At 37.1% G+C, this 14,105-nt stretch overlaps 1 protein-coding gene across 1 annotated transcript; it reads left to right on the top strand.

Annotated features, from left to right (window-relative positions):
* The first annotated feature begins 3,611 nt into the window (after nucleotides 1-3,611).
* Nucleotides 3,612-5,557, top strand: LOC148407008 (serine/threonine-protein kinase Nek2-like). The gene is made up of 6 exons (XM_088403933.1): nucleotides 3,612-3,716; nucleotides 3,827-4,044; nucleotides 4,494-4,674; nucleotides 4,776-4,858; nucleotides 4,944-5,067; nucleotides 5,276-5,557. Exons 1-6 carry the CDS (start codon nucleotides 3,621-3,623, stop codon nucleotides 5,555-5,557), a joined length of 984 nt encoding a protein of 327 aa, XP_088260059.1. The 5' UTR covers nucleotides 3,612-3,620.
* Nucleotides 5,558-14,105: the final 8,548 nt, after the last annotated feature.

The raw sequence follows: 14,105 nt of genomic DNA, 5'->3' as shown, positions 1-14,105 counted from the left end.
GCCAACTATGATGACTTCTATATATAGCCAGCGCAGTGCGTGGTGAAGGCCTTGCACTACTAAGACGTCATGCTTTCCAGCTAAAGGGATTTCACAGAGAAAATACAGTGTGTGCGTACGTGCATGCGTGTACTCATGTATGTGCATGTGTTCATTAAGGCCACAGATTAGAGCAAGCGGTGCTGCCAACAAGAGGAGAGCAAGAGAGAGAGAGAGAGAGAGAGAGAGAGAGTTGCGTCGCTGCAGGAGATGTGGTGTCCTTAATTACAGAGCAAACAACCACGGGCCTTCGTCCCTTACGGGGTAAATGCTTATGTATTTCTCTGAAGGGCTGCTATTACTAAACTTTTCTACTCAGCGAATTCCATTAATTAAATGTTACAAAGAGCCATTTGTCTTGGCAGGATTGTATGGATTATTTGCGCCAGATTGAGCAGTTTTACTTCAGGAAGAAGTTATTCCGTGGTTTTTAGTGGATAAATGGGTATGCACAAAAAAATCATGAATAGTAAGAACTTTGACTGCAAAACACATTTTTATGGATGTAAATGTAGTATTTTTATTTTACAGACACACTCAGTGCCCATATTTTTGTTATATGAAGGATAAATTCCCAGACATGGTTCTCCAATATTAGTGAGCTTCCTCAAAAAGATCTAGCGCTCAAAATAAACCACGTTTTAGGGTGAATTCCTATCAAAAACCATATTAAAAACTGCAAGTCATTTGGTTCAAAAACACTAGTGCAAAATGGCAGAAAGAATTTTTGGATGAGAAAAAAAATCTTAAACCTGAGCGCTGTGCCATCTGTGTCTGATCTAATAATCTATAGAGCTACATTTGTATTGGTAGTGTAATTTATTCAGCAAATCCAGAAGCTAGAGCGCACAACAACATCTGTTTATTTCTGGCTTACCTGCAATACATTTGCATCACTAATGACAAACTGCATAAAATAAAGGCATACAACTTTTTGCAAAACACTCATTACGCAGCCTCACGTTCCAATCAATTTGCTCTTAATTTGAAAATACACTGTTCCAGTCATGGCATGAAAAAGCATTAAATTACATTAAATTTGCTGGTACCTGCAGAGATCCTGATAAAGTCGCAGGTAAGTCTCCAGTCATAACCTTCAAGTCACAAGCATGTCACAAGTTACTGTAGTGAAAGGAAAAAAACAAACAAAAGTCAGTAACCATAACACTAAACAGTACAATATTTGAAACTTTAAAAAGTTGCATTAACAACTGAGATTATGAGTGATTGAATTATTTACACCGAATTGTTTTGAAGTTGCATTTAAACCACAATTTAACAAAATTTTGTTTCTGATCAAAAAGTGTCATTTCAAGTTATTTTCACCATATGACATTACAGATACAACTTTATGTGGGAGGACTGAAACTATTGAAAAACATTAATGGAAGAAAATAGTAAAACAGCCGAAAAACACAAGGCCCAGTGGCCATCTGCCCTCTTTGTTTACACGTTAACCACATAATTACAGTCTGTAATTGGGAACCACGAGAATTATTCCACGTTTTCGATGTTTCCCCTCCTCCGCCAACATAATTGATTTAAACTGGGTTTTGGCTGGTGTAGACCGGGCCCACTTTTTGCAAACATCTCCCCACACTTTTTTCTCTCTCTCTACAAGATTGTTAGCAACACGCTGCTTTACTTCTTTCGCATTCAGTAGTTGTTATCGATTCTTTGAGAACATAGGCGCAACTTCAAAGTGCGCTTTATTATGTGAACCGAACCCCAACAGTGTAAACGAGCCGCTAGGACAGTTTTAACTAACCGTTTTTCTTCCTTTTATGTTTCTTAGCTTTTCTAAAAAAATAACAATTATTGAGTGGTCCAAAACCCGTCTTGGCATCGCCCGTAAACATGCGTTCCCTTACCTGTCTTCTGTGGGTTTTGCAGTGATGAAAGAAGTTTGATGATGTAGTTGTTTGTGTGTTTAATCTTTGTGCCGTTCGCTTTTGCAAACTTTTTCGACGACATAAATCGTGATATTCCTCCTCATCCTTCCTTCACAACTACCAGGTGTGTGATAATTGACTTGTTTACGCAAAAGTGTGACGTAATTGCACGTGACGTCACGCCGGTGAATTTACGCTCTTTAAAAATAATAAAAAACGCTCGCTGGTTAAAAATGTATTTTGGGAGTTCATTTTTTGATTTAATGTACAGTCCTTAGATACCTTCTAAAATGTGTTAGTTTTTATGAAATATTTCTACACTATATCTATCACAGGCAAGGATCACGGCTGTTTTTGATTAGAAAAATTGCCTTGTTTTTTCGTTGTTGTTTTGTTTTGTTTTTTTAGTTTTTCAAACGTCATAACGTTTTTAAAGCTTAACATTTCGACTCGATTAAAAGATAGTTTGCTTTCTATCTCTTTTTTTTGGGTCACATACCTGCTATTAAACGGACACTGTAAAATTTAGACCGTTTTTCATGCACGTTGTCGTTAAGAGCTAATTTATTTGCACGTTTTTGAAATGTATATTTTAATTTAGTCCTTTTTAATGAAAATTGGCTAAATTTTAGACAGCATCCCTTTAATGTGTAATGTTATCCACTTGCCGTGCACCTCAAAGCTGACTGGGTTGCCAGGTTGACACTAATGGAAAAAAATAAAAAGTAAATAATTTCCGCTCTACAAAGGCAAACTGTTTTAAAATGAAGATTTCCAAAACAATCTGATTTGTCAAGTAATGTAGTCCAAGTCCAAGGCAGTTCAATATCAATTCTCAAGTCAAATCAAGACATTAACCAGGTTTTTGGCAAGCAAGTCTTAAATTTTTAAAACAGCAACTCAATTGAGTGGTCACATGACTCGAGTCCCCCATTTCTGGGTACTTGTACCGACATTTCAGAATCACTGGTCGCTCAATCTGAATTTATAGTCTAATGTGACGGTGTAGTTAGGCCAAATTAATTATATGCACCTCACAATCACATTCATAAAAACATCTACTGAATATTTCATGGAAACTGAAGCATTTTGGCAAACAGAAGCCTAAATACAAATATTACAAGACTCTATTATGACAAAGCACTGTTGTTTATTACCGTAAACTATAATATTTCCATTTGTATCCTATATTTCATTTTGAATTATACTCAAAGGATGACTTATTGTTGAGAAACATCGGCAAATCATAATTTAATTACATTATAACAAAAGGCCCAACTTTAAATGGTCTGATGGGCTAACGTGTGAATTGGCCATTATTCAAATGACTTACACAGTGCTTGATTTAATCATAACATTGTTTTGTTAATAGATAACCGCCGACCCATTCATGTAGCAAATAAGATAGTTAGGATGAAATAAATGCTCCGTTTTATTTTTCTCCCAAGGCAGCGTCTTCTGCTGAATTTAAAGAAGCACTTGCATTAAAAAAAAAAATGATCAAATTCATGATCAATCGCTTGGTCTGATGTAATCATGACTGAGGCCCCGCCTTCTACTCCCGCCGTTTGATGATGACCATATAAGAGTGGAGTTTTGGAAAGATCTGGTCAATCCCACAGGGCCTGTTATTTAAAACTAAGTCAAATGTTGATGAGCTAAGTGGCTAGTGTTAGCGAACAAATCAGTATGATGTCTCGACTAGGAGGATACAACGTCCTTTACACAATTGGAATGGGCTCCAGTGGAAAATGCCAAAAGATACAGCGAAAATCAGATGGAAAAGTGAGTAACCGTGTTATGTTTTATTTAACATCCGTACCGACTGCGAGTGGTTTAATTGACAGCTCCAGCGATTACCATCTGCCTTCCCACACAAACTTGTTGTTTTAAAGATTCTGCTGTGGAAAGAGATGTGTTATCACAATTTTACTGAAAGCGAGACGCAGACATTGATGTCCAAGGTGGACCTTCTGAAGAAGCTGAAGCACCCAAACATTGTGAGATGTTACGACTGCATCGTTGACAGCGCCAACAGCAAAATATACATTGTGATGGAAAACTGTACTGGTGACAACCTGGCCAACCTTATTGCTTCTACGTCAAGGGAAAGGTGATTTTAAATGCATTTAGTCTTGCTTTAGGCTTTATATGATACAGGTGCTCCTCAGTTTGTAAGATCTCAAAGAGCATATCATGAAGCCAGTTACTGCATTTTTTTTGTTGTGAGGATTAAAAGTACTAAGTGCAGTCTATTTTTAGAAATGCAATATATCTTGTAGTTTCTTTTTGTTGGCGCATGTGCGAAGATTTTTTTTTTTCCAGGCTTGAGTCATGTCCTCTGTTTGGGGCATGGCCAAATTATAATCTATCTATCTATCTATCTATCTATCTATCTATCTATCTATCTATCTATCTATCTATCTATCTATCTATCTATCTATGCAACTACCACGAAAAAAATTGAAATCTAAAGGGCTCGATTGGGAACATTTAGGTTTTGTTTTTGTTTTTTTAATGGATTTCGTTGGATAGTTACCGATCAGTGTTTATGTATGCCAGACGTCATTTGGATGAACGGTTCATCTTTCGAGTCATTGCCCAGCTCGCATTAGCCCTGAGGAAGTTTCACAAGAAGCGTGACGGCAGACCCGCCTTCCTTCATCAGAACTTGAAACCAGACAATGTCTTCCTGGACAGGAAGCAGAACGTAAAACTTGGACAACCTTCTTTCACCCCCATAGTGAGTATATATTTCTCATTTGTGCGAGAAGCTGTGTGTATGGTACAGCTTACTAGAATGTCTTGATATTTACTTAATTTTCATTTCAATTTCTTTTTCAGAAACGAAGGAACCAGATTTCACATAATTACAAATGTGATATCTGGTCACTGGGCTGTTTACTGTTTGAGCTCTGTACACTACGGTATTTTTTTTTTCCAAACTCTCTTTATCCACTGGTTAGTATTTTTTTTTTAATCAAGTGTACAATCTTAATTTCTCATTCACAGCCATCATTTTCCTACCCATCAACAAAAAGTGCTAGTGGAGAACTATCAGGGGACTTTCAGATTAATTCCTGGACAGTATTCTGAGGAGCTAAGCATGGTGCTCAAAAACATGCTTAATTGGACGGTTAGGCATTTATTTTATATATATATATATATATATATATATATATATATATATATATATATATATATATATATATATATATATATATATATATATATATATATATATATATATATATATATATATATATATATATATAATATACAACATATATGTTTCATATATGTATTTATTTATCTGTTTGTTTCATGTATTTATTTATGACCAGGACTACCTGAGACCATCTGTGGACTCCATCATCCTTCAAAGCAACCTGTTAAGTGAAGCAGTAGGGGAAGAAGTCGAGAAGGGGCGGCTGTGGCTTCAGAGGCGTTTCGAGAAAGTTGAGAAGAACAAGAGTTTACGCTGTGCTCGAAAAAATAAGGAAAACCTCAAGCCCGGTCATCCTCAGCTTGTGATGCTAAATAGCATTGCTCAGAAGAGTCGGACGGACAGTCGGCATGCGAGGCAAACGGACAAAGAACGCTTTGTCCCTGGCCTCCGTTTGTGACAGATGGAGTCAATATAAATGTTTATGCAGCTATTTTTATAGACATACAGTCGCAAAAATTATATACAGACATTTCAAAAGCATTCAAGTGAGTTTCATTGAAACTCCTATGATTGTTTATTTTATGTGAATGTAAGCTTGAATGGATTTTTATCCATTTGCGCCACACAACTGACTGGCGACAAATCCACAGTAAATCGCACTTCCCAAGTCAATTGCTAAAATTATAAATCCCCAAATGGAATTTGAAAATGGGTTTAAAATCATAGAAAGCAAATGTTATTCATTAGTTCGTCGTGAGTTGACGTGTGTTTCATTTTTGTAATAATTGCTTTAATTGTTCTGTCAAGGTTGCATGGATAGAGCAGAGATCATTATTTTTTTTTCTCCTTGAAAATAAGAATGATGTCTAATAATTGATTTCATTATCATGCTGTACAGAGACAATGAACAATATAATTGAACCACGAATCCTTGGATAGGAGGAAAATATATTGTAGGCATGCAGAAAAACAGTATGTGTTCTTAATCTCTGTAGTTTTCACACATTTTATAACTCAAAGTACAATCTGAGTGCTTTTGACGATAAAAGTGAAAATTTCTCATAAAAAGCAGGTGGAAAAAAAACATGTTTTTCCTTCATTTTTCCCAGCAAGTCTAACTACTTAGCCTTAGTTTTTACTGAAGGCCAAATGTAGTTCCAGTAAATATTTCTGTGATAAACATCAAACAAGAAAAGAACCATTGAGAGGAAATGAAAGTGGAACATAGTAAAAGAAAAGGCAAACAATTTGTGACACGATGCCTTGTCAGGCAGCAAAGGAGAGCCAAGATAAATGACAAGGGAGGAAATAAAAAGAACAGGAAAGCATCGATGGCGAGTGTCCGTGATCAAGGAAAACATTGAAAATTGTAGACTGAACATAGAGGAGGGCAGATGCTACCTGAGTTGCATTCAGAAAAAAAGCTTTTTGCTGGTTTTTATATTCAGCTAGCTGGAATTTAGTGGCATTCTCAACAGGGTCCCCACGGATAACTATCTTTTGTAAAGATGTTTGTGACATTGCCTTGATTTGCCTTCTGCTAGGAAATGAATTGTAATTAGCCACTCTCGCTTTTACTCTTACTTTCGTGACTTATTACTTATGACATTCTTTCTTTTTGTCTCCTTAATTCACTCAAGCTCCCAAAAGTGATTTGGGGCAAAATTTGAGCAGAAGGCAGCAGTTACGTAAATTGTGTTAAAATGCAAAAAATTTGCAGAAATGACCTTCTTTGGATCCAGACATCACGCTCTTATCAACTCGAACATTTTTCCATCACTTACAAAAGAGGCTGCGAAGACCTCCTGATTTAACACAAACAAGGGCATCTTCTATTGCTCGCGGAGGTGCAATAAAATACGCAGACAACACTCATAAAATCTATTTTTGACAAATATAGCCGCTTTTTAATGGCGCGTGTTGACAAACTGATTTACAGTGCTGAGTGCAGACATCTTTTTGTTAGCGATCAATAAATAAAATATCCTAGCGTGACAGTGGTGTTTGTTTGTCCATCTGTTCATTGGTGAGCAAGCTACTTCCTGGACTCTTACCACAAATCTGCAATCAGTGTTTTGTCCAAATCCTGAATCCATTGGAATCAGAACCAGTCATAGAACGTAGGCTGAACAGGCATGTGTTTCTTTTTGGGCACAGGCTTCATTTTCTTTTACAACACACAACATACAGTGTGCCAGGCCGTGACGAGCGACTGCTAACTCTACCCGAGTCTCCGCAGCAGCAAGCTCCACCCCCCTACCGCCATACCGAACTTATGAAAGGGCCTGGCTTAGCTCGTATTGTTTATTTCTGAAGGTAGTCGGGAGAAACAGGGGATTCTCTCTTCATAGCCGTTGCCCTCATGGCAGCGGCCGTTGCACGGCAACCAAACCGGATCCCGTACGCGAAAAAAAGTGAAGTGGCGAGGTAACACTATATACAAATGCATACGCACATTTTCCTGGATCTGAACCTTCAATAAGTCCCATTTGAACATTCTGAAAGGTTGTGTGAGTTTTTTCTTTTTTATGCATCATGCTAATTATAGTATGTAAATAATGCCTCACTATTAAGGCACTGTCAAATATCTGCTTTGAAAAGGATAATGTAACAGCATCGCTAATGGAGCCCGTGCAGAGACATTTACACAGGGAGGCTATCGCCGTGTAGTTTCCGCTTTGCGACAGACAGTATATTATTTGATGCAATACTGTAGTACGGTACACACTTCTAAACAGTATAGGAACAACACACGGGGACTATTACCTCCTCAGTTTATGACGTCCAGTATGGTATAAAACTTGCATCCAGAGCGAACATGCACCCGACCTGTCATCACAGCAGCTGTGTGGCGCCAATGCAGTCACACAATTAGCGGTGGCTCGCGGGAAATAAAGCGGGAAGGATGAGTCCCCAGGAGGAATCAGGGATAGGAAAAAAAAAGATGGAAAGAGAGAGAGAGTGATCTGCTGAACAAAGACAATTTGGACAGAGAAGATGAGAGCACTCGTCTACAATAACATGAAGAAAAGGATTTAATGTTTCTTATTTGCTAAATCTCAATGCCACATTTTCAGCGATATTGAGCACCAATATCAATGCAATCGTGCTGAAAAGCAAAACGTTGCTTCATTCATAATGCATGCGCATGATGTAAAGCCCTATAGGCTTACTAGTAAGCAGTTAGTTGCACCAGCTCAGGACTTGGTGACCGTGTCCACTCTTCCCACTTCGGTTTAGATGCAAGCCTGCGCTTTGGGTTTGACGTAGGACAACATCAGAGGATTGCGATGAAATAAAAACCTCTGATTTATGTAGTGGGATGTTTTTATGAACTATAAGACAGCTTTTAAATTCAATCCTGGGGGATTTAAACTCCCTCCTGACCCAATCTTTTTTTACAGTTCTATGATGTAACACACCTACTGATGCCCAAAGCTCAATTCCTCTTTATTCTTCCCCCCTTTTTTTTTTATATAGCTCTCCCTCCAGCCCACCTACCCTGTCTGCATCTTTTACGTTAACCCCCTGTGGGAATAAAATGAATGAGTGAACCTGAACGTTTGACTGCAGCGTATTCCTATGAAAATTTCATAAGGAATCAGAAAATATATAACATTTTACGTTATTTGGACTACACTACCCAGCGGCAAAATACACTTTTGCAAAATATATTTTTTCAATTGTCTACCAGTATAGTAGACTGCATTAATTTGTGAGCTAAAATGGAATGATTTGCTTCATTTTTCACTCATTCACTGCCGGTCACATTAAAATGGAATTGGCAGTTAATTGCGAGCTTGGTGGGTTTTTTAAGGCATGTTATTACTTAGATTATGCAAACACTACAACAAGATGAAATTTAGCCGGACTGAGTCTTTTTTGTCAGGGAGTTTAATTCACTCATACATCAGATAATTCTATTGTCTCTGGACAATTTAGTAAAATATAATCAGGGAGTGCATCCATGTAAAACCTAACAAAATGATTTTATATTATGTTTGCAAAGGAGTCACTTAAACAATTCAACAGTAAGTCACTTCGTGTTTGGATTTTATTTGAAAAAGAAAACAATAAATGTTCCTTAAAAAAAAAACAATGAAAGTCCAGCCTACTTTCTGTCACCAAATTGCCAGGTGAGCTAGGAGTATATCAACAAAAGCGTCCTCCACCGCATTTGCACATGTCTACTAAAATAACGCCCATAGCCCTTGACTTGGCTGAATTTCTCATGTCCTGTGGCAGATTAAGGTACGGAAAGTATGTTTTTGAGGAACTTCGAGCAGAACTTCACAGGTGAATGGTAGAATCTTGGATAGGCAGATCAAAGAGCTTCGAAGCGAACAATCGGAGATTGTCCCCTCTGGTTCGTGTGTCCCCATATGTTCTTTCACCTACAATTGACTCAGATATCATTATTATCATTTAACATAATCTGAAAGCAAATAATTTTAGGTGGTATGATTCTCTGCGAGGGAACATTGAGGGGCAGTTTTGCGAAGTAATTATAGTTCGGATGACTGGCAAGCAGAGGATGTGGATGAGAAATGTGTTGCCCAGCGATAAAGACGGTTGGCTCAATTTTTGCTCTCTTCATTGTCTGCATAATGACTGCTAGTTGCTGATTGTTGCATTACTGTCCGTTATCTCTTATTAGACAGACTACATTACATGGAAAAGATGTCTGTTATCTTGCTGTAGAGATAATTATTATAGATTATATATGCAGATTTGCTGTAATTGCTATTGCTAATTTGCTATAGTTTGTTGAAACTCTGACGTTATAATAAACTGACAGTGGTTCCATTTATAACAATGTGAATGAGTGGCTGAATATTGCGCAACACATTACACCAGTAATGTAATGGAAAAATACAGCGGGAGTGAAAACTTCAATGCCCACGAGGTCGAAGAAACTTAGAGAGAACATATTACGGATTTTATTTTTATTTTTTAATTATTGTTGCTCTTAGTATAGAAAGAGTTGGGTCACTGCAGTGACTGCCCCCCCATTAAGTGTGAAATTACAGAAGTAAATCTTATAGCTGCCTGTTATTGAAGATGGATCTGTGAACAAGCCGTTCTCCATTACCACCCCACTGTTATGTCTTAGTGGAGCTATTTTACATAATAACAATAATAATAATAATAATAATAATAATAATAATAATAATAATAATAATAATAATAATAATAATTAATAGTTACGTAGTCAGGTTTTCTGCTACATTTGTGTAGCACAGTGAGAAAGTCTGGGAGGCTTTTGAAGAGGGGGAGCACTTTGAACTTGATGTTTTGAGGAATTGGCAGCCATGGGGGTTTTACATAACTTGAGTGATAAAGTTATTTACTGTAGAACAGAAGAGCAGAGAAGTGATTCTTAAATGGGGGCACGAGTACCCCTGAAAGTACATGAAAGCACTTCAGGGGGCACGTGAGATTTTAACGAAAACAAACAAACAAACATGCAAAAATCCTTTAAATATAAGTAAATTAATTAATTAATTGTTTCAGGAAAAAATAAAGTCATAAAACAAATTTCCTGCATTCAACAATTCAACAATTTTATGATTGTAAAAAGCCAGATACTCGAATGGTTGGACCCAACTTGTCATGTGCCACCTCTCGTTACCTGTCAATTTAATGATTCATAGTTATGAACACATCGTTACTATAATCCCAAAAAGAGGACATGAAAAAAACTTGAACATGCGTAATATGCACTCCGAAAAAACAACATTCACTGGTTCTACAGACTTTGTCAGCTTCCTATTGACTTTCCATTCATACTGCAGCAGGCACTTGCATCTCTAATCAATAGATCCTAATGTCTCTATTATAATCCTCAGTAGAATTTAGATTCCATTGATCAGCGGGCCTTTAGTTTCTCCAGTGTTGGTCTACGTGAGAGATTACGAGGAAATTTCTGTGCTATGCATACAGAAACACGGGCAGTAATAGAACCGTGTGGGAAAGCCTCACCTGTGGGAAAGTGTGTTCGTCTTTCAGATTCAAGCGCCGATATTTCATAGAAATTACACAAAGCAAGAAAAAGCATTGTGTCGATCAAAATTGTTTTGTACTTGAAAAGCAACTGAGCTTTAGAGGCTCCATGCTCCTGCTGTTTTCTTCAACCGTACAAGATTGCCTTGAAAAGTCAGCATTTAAGATCAGTTTAATATATATATATATATATATATATATATATATATATATATATATATATATATATATATATATATATATATATATATATATATATATATATATATATATATATATATATATATATATATATATATATATATATATATATATATATATATATATATATATATATATATATATATTCAGGCTGACAATGAATTATTTTAGATGATTCTAACATTTTTTTTAGATTTGATTTGTTTGTCATCAGAACTCCAGGCCTAGTGTGTGAATACATGCTAATCCCAACGTGCACCATCGATAAATTTCTCTTCTTACTGCACCCATTTACCTTCCACCTAGAGGGCTGTAATTAATGAAGCCACTCAACCTTTTCCTCTTCTCCACGGGTGACTGTGGAAATCATGTTTAGAAAATGAAATGAGGGCGAAACATAATGGAAAAAAAATAACTAACCAGCTTTTTGTACATCAACGCAATCTAATAAGAACCAACATCAGTGTTGTATTTATTGTTAGTATTCTACTGTAACATCACTGTGAGCTATGCTCATAACGAATAAATGAATTTAGAGTATTTTGAATGTGTATTTAAAAAAAGCTAAAATTATGAGAATTAATAAAATATTTTTTTTTAAAAACAGCATATATTGTCGTTGTCAGTGCCTCTGTCACTTCCTCGTCGTCCTCGTGAGGGTTTCCCGTGTTCCTCCAAATGTGTCCTTCAAGTGCTTTGGTAGTAAATTTCTGAGTTTTTTGTTGGTTACTTTTATGCACATTTTTTCCTTGTTTTCTTTTTTTTTCACCTACACATTCCGGTATTATTCTGGAGCGCACCTTTCCTCCAGCCTCCTTGCATTTGAGTCCACAACCTTCTACCACCTCCCCCCCCATGCCGCGACGTAACATTTCTACAAGATCGATTTGTCAAAATCATAAGGATCCTCTCCAGCGATAACAAAAGATTTCAAGCCCTCCCAGAGACCGAATACGCAGAGAAGTAATTTCAACAATGGTGTTAATGGGGAAAAAATGTTGTATTATTAGCTATTACTGGCTTCCTGAGGCTTGTCGATCCAATCCTGTTAATTAGCGCTGCCTTTTCTTCTTGTCAGGTAACTGATGACTGGAGCAGCCAACGATTTCCTCCCAACCTACCGGAAAGTGCTACTCTTGTATTACTGTCATTATCTCCCAAACAAGCCATTTGGTCCAACCTTGTTATCAGGCTTTGTAGCTGCTCATTTCCTCTCCTTTCTTCTTCTCCCTCCCCTCTATCGTTCTCCACCACCTTTTGTGGTGTGACATTAATTACAGGGATGAGCATGCAATGCCACTTGCATCAAATGTGGAGCCTGATGAAGTGCTTTATTACTTATTAAGGCCAGAATGCCGTGGTTGATTACCTCCGGTACGCACTGTTTACCGTCACTATCGCATCTATAGAGGAGCTCGTGTGTGTTGTACCTCAAACAAACAAAAACAGTAAATGTGTTGCCGAAGGCAATTAAATCGAGATTGTCTTTGTCGCTCTGACTCACAGGACTTGGGGTGTTGTTTTCTTGTGTACGTGGTATGTTATGTAAATATAAGAAGTCACAGGGGCAAGACATGCATTATTTCAGTACAAACATGTATTATAAAGCACATCGCGTTCTGCTCGGAAAAAAAAATCTGAAATCTTGGATGTAGGTCTGAGTAGAACACCCCGGATGGGATTAGAAACGGCCCCATGAATGAAAGATGGATATCCATAACTTGTGCTGTGTGGTGCATCCATCTAAATTCTTTACTTCGATATGACAGAAGGGTCTATAATCCTTCCTCTCTAGCCCGAGGCCTAAAAATCACCTGCCATCTACAAAGTCACCGTCCATCCCAAAGGAAAACACTCATTACAGGCTGCCTTACGTTTCACTGCGTTTCTGGCTATAACCTTGAAAGACTGTTAACGCCGCCAAAAACACTTTAGACCAGCGGGCTAGCTTGGTCACTTGAGTAATGGCAAGCGGCTTCTTTTTGCCGCTAAACCATAGAAATATAGCTCACATGAGAACATAAAGATTTTGTGTTCGGGTCTGATGAGCCAAGAGAAAGAACATTATGGATGATTGCCTTTACTTGGGTCCTATTTTGCCCCCACACCAACATTTTTTATATTCATGGTTTTCAACTTTCCAAATGAGATTAAATATTTGCTATAGAATATATTTCATAAGTGATATTCCCCCTGCTGCCACACAGAATTCAAATAGCGAAATCACTAGTGTCCTTATTTAGAAATTCATACCTGTCACATAAACATCCTTCCATTCTTTCTCTATCGCCGCTTAAATTACTCCCGAAAACAGTACCAAATGGACCAAAAGACTTTTTTAATTTGAATAAAAAGTTGGGTGTACAAAGTATGAGCAAATCAAATGTAATGCTTTTTAATACAAAATTTGGTTTCATATTAAGAGCAAATGAATCAAAACATAGTAACTTAATTCAAAATTGTGTTTCTGCGACTCTTTTGCATGATTTAGTACAACAGTTCATTCATTTGTGCTTTGTTTGGCTTGAGCTTTGGTTTTTAGCGCCGCTTCTGGCCGCTGTTGATATTACATCTTGTAGTGAGAAGGTTAATGTAATTTGCGCACATTTTTTTAGATTTTCAAAATAAATTCGTTTTTTGGGGGAATGCAAATATCGATACATCGTAACTTACAGGACATCCTTTTTGTTTTCCTTTAATCACCAGCATGAGATATCTATCACAATCAGATATTTGTGTAATTCTAATGCGGTCTCATATTACGCTACTACATTTGATATGACTTTCCGCAGCTCAGCCGC

The sequence above is a fragment of the Hippichthys cyanospilos genome, chromosome 20 (assembly GCF_059441005.1).
Source record: "Hippichthys cyanospilos isolate Australia breed blue-spotted pipefish chromosome 20, RoL_Hcya_1.0, whole genome shotgun sequence".
Lineage (NCBI taxonomy): Eukaryota > Metazoa > Chordata > Actinopteri > Syngnathiformes > Syngnathidae > Hippichthys > Hippichthys cyanospilos.
This window is presented reverse-complemented; position numbering and strand designations above follow the sequence as displayed.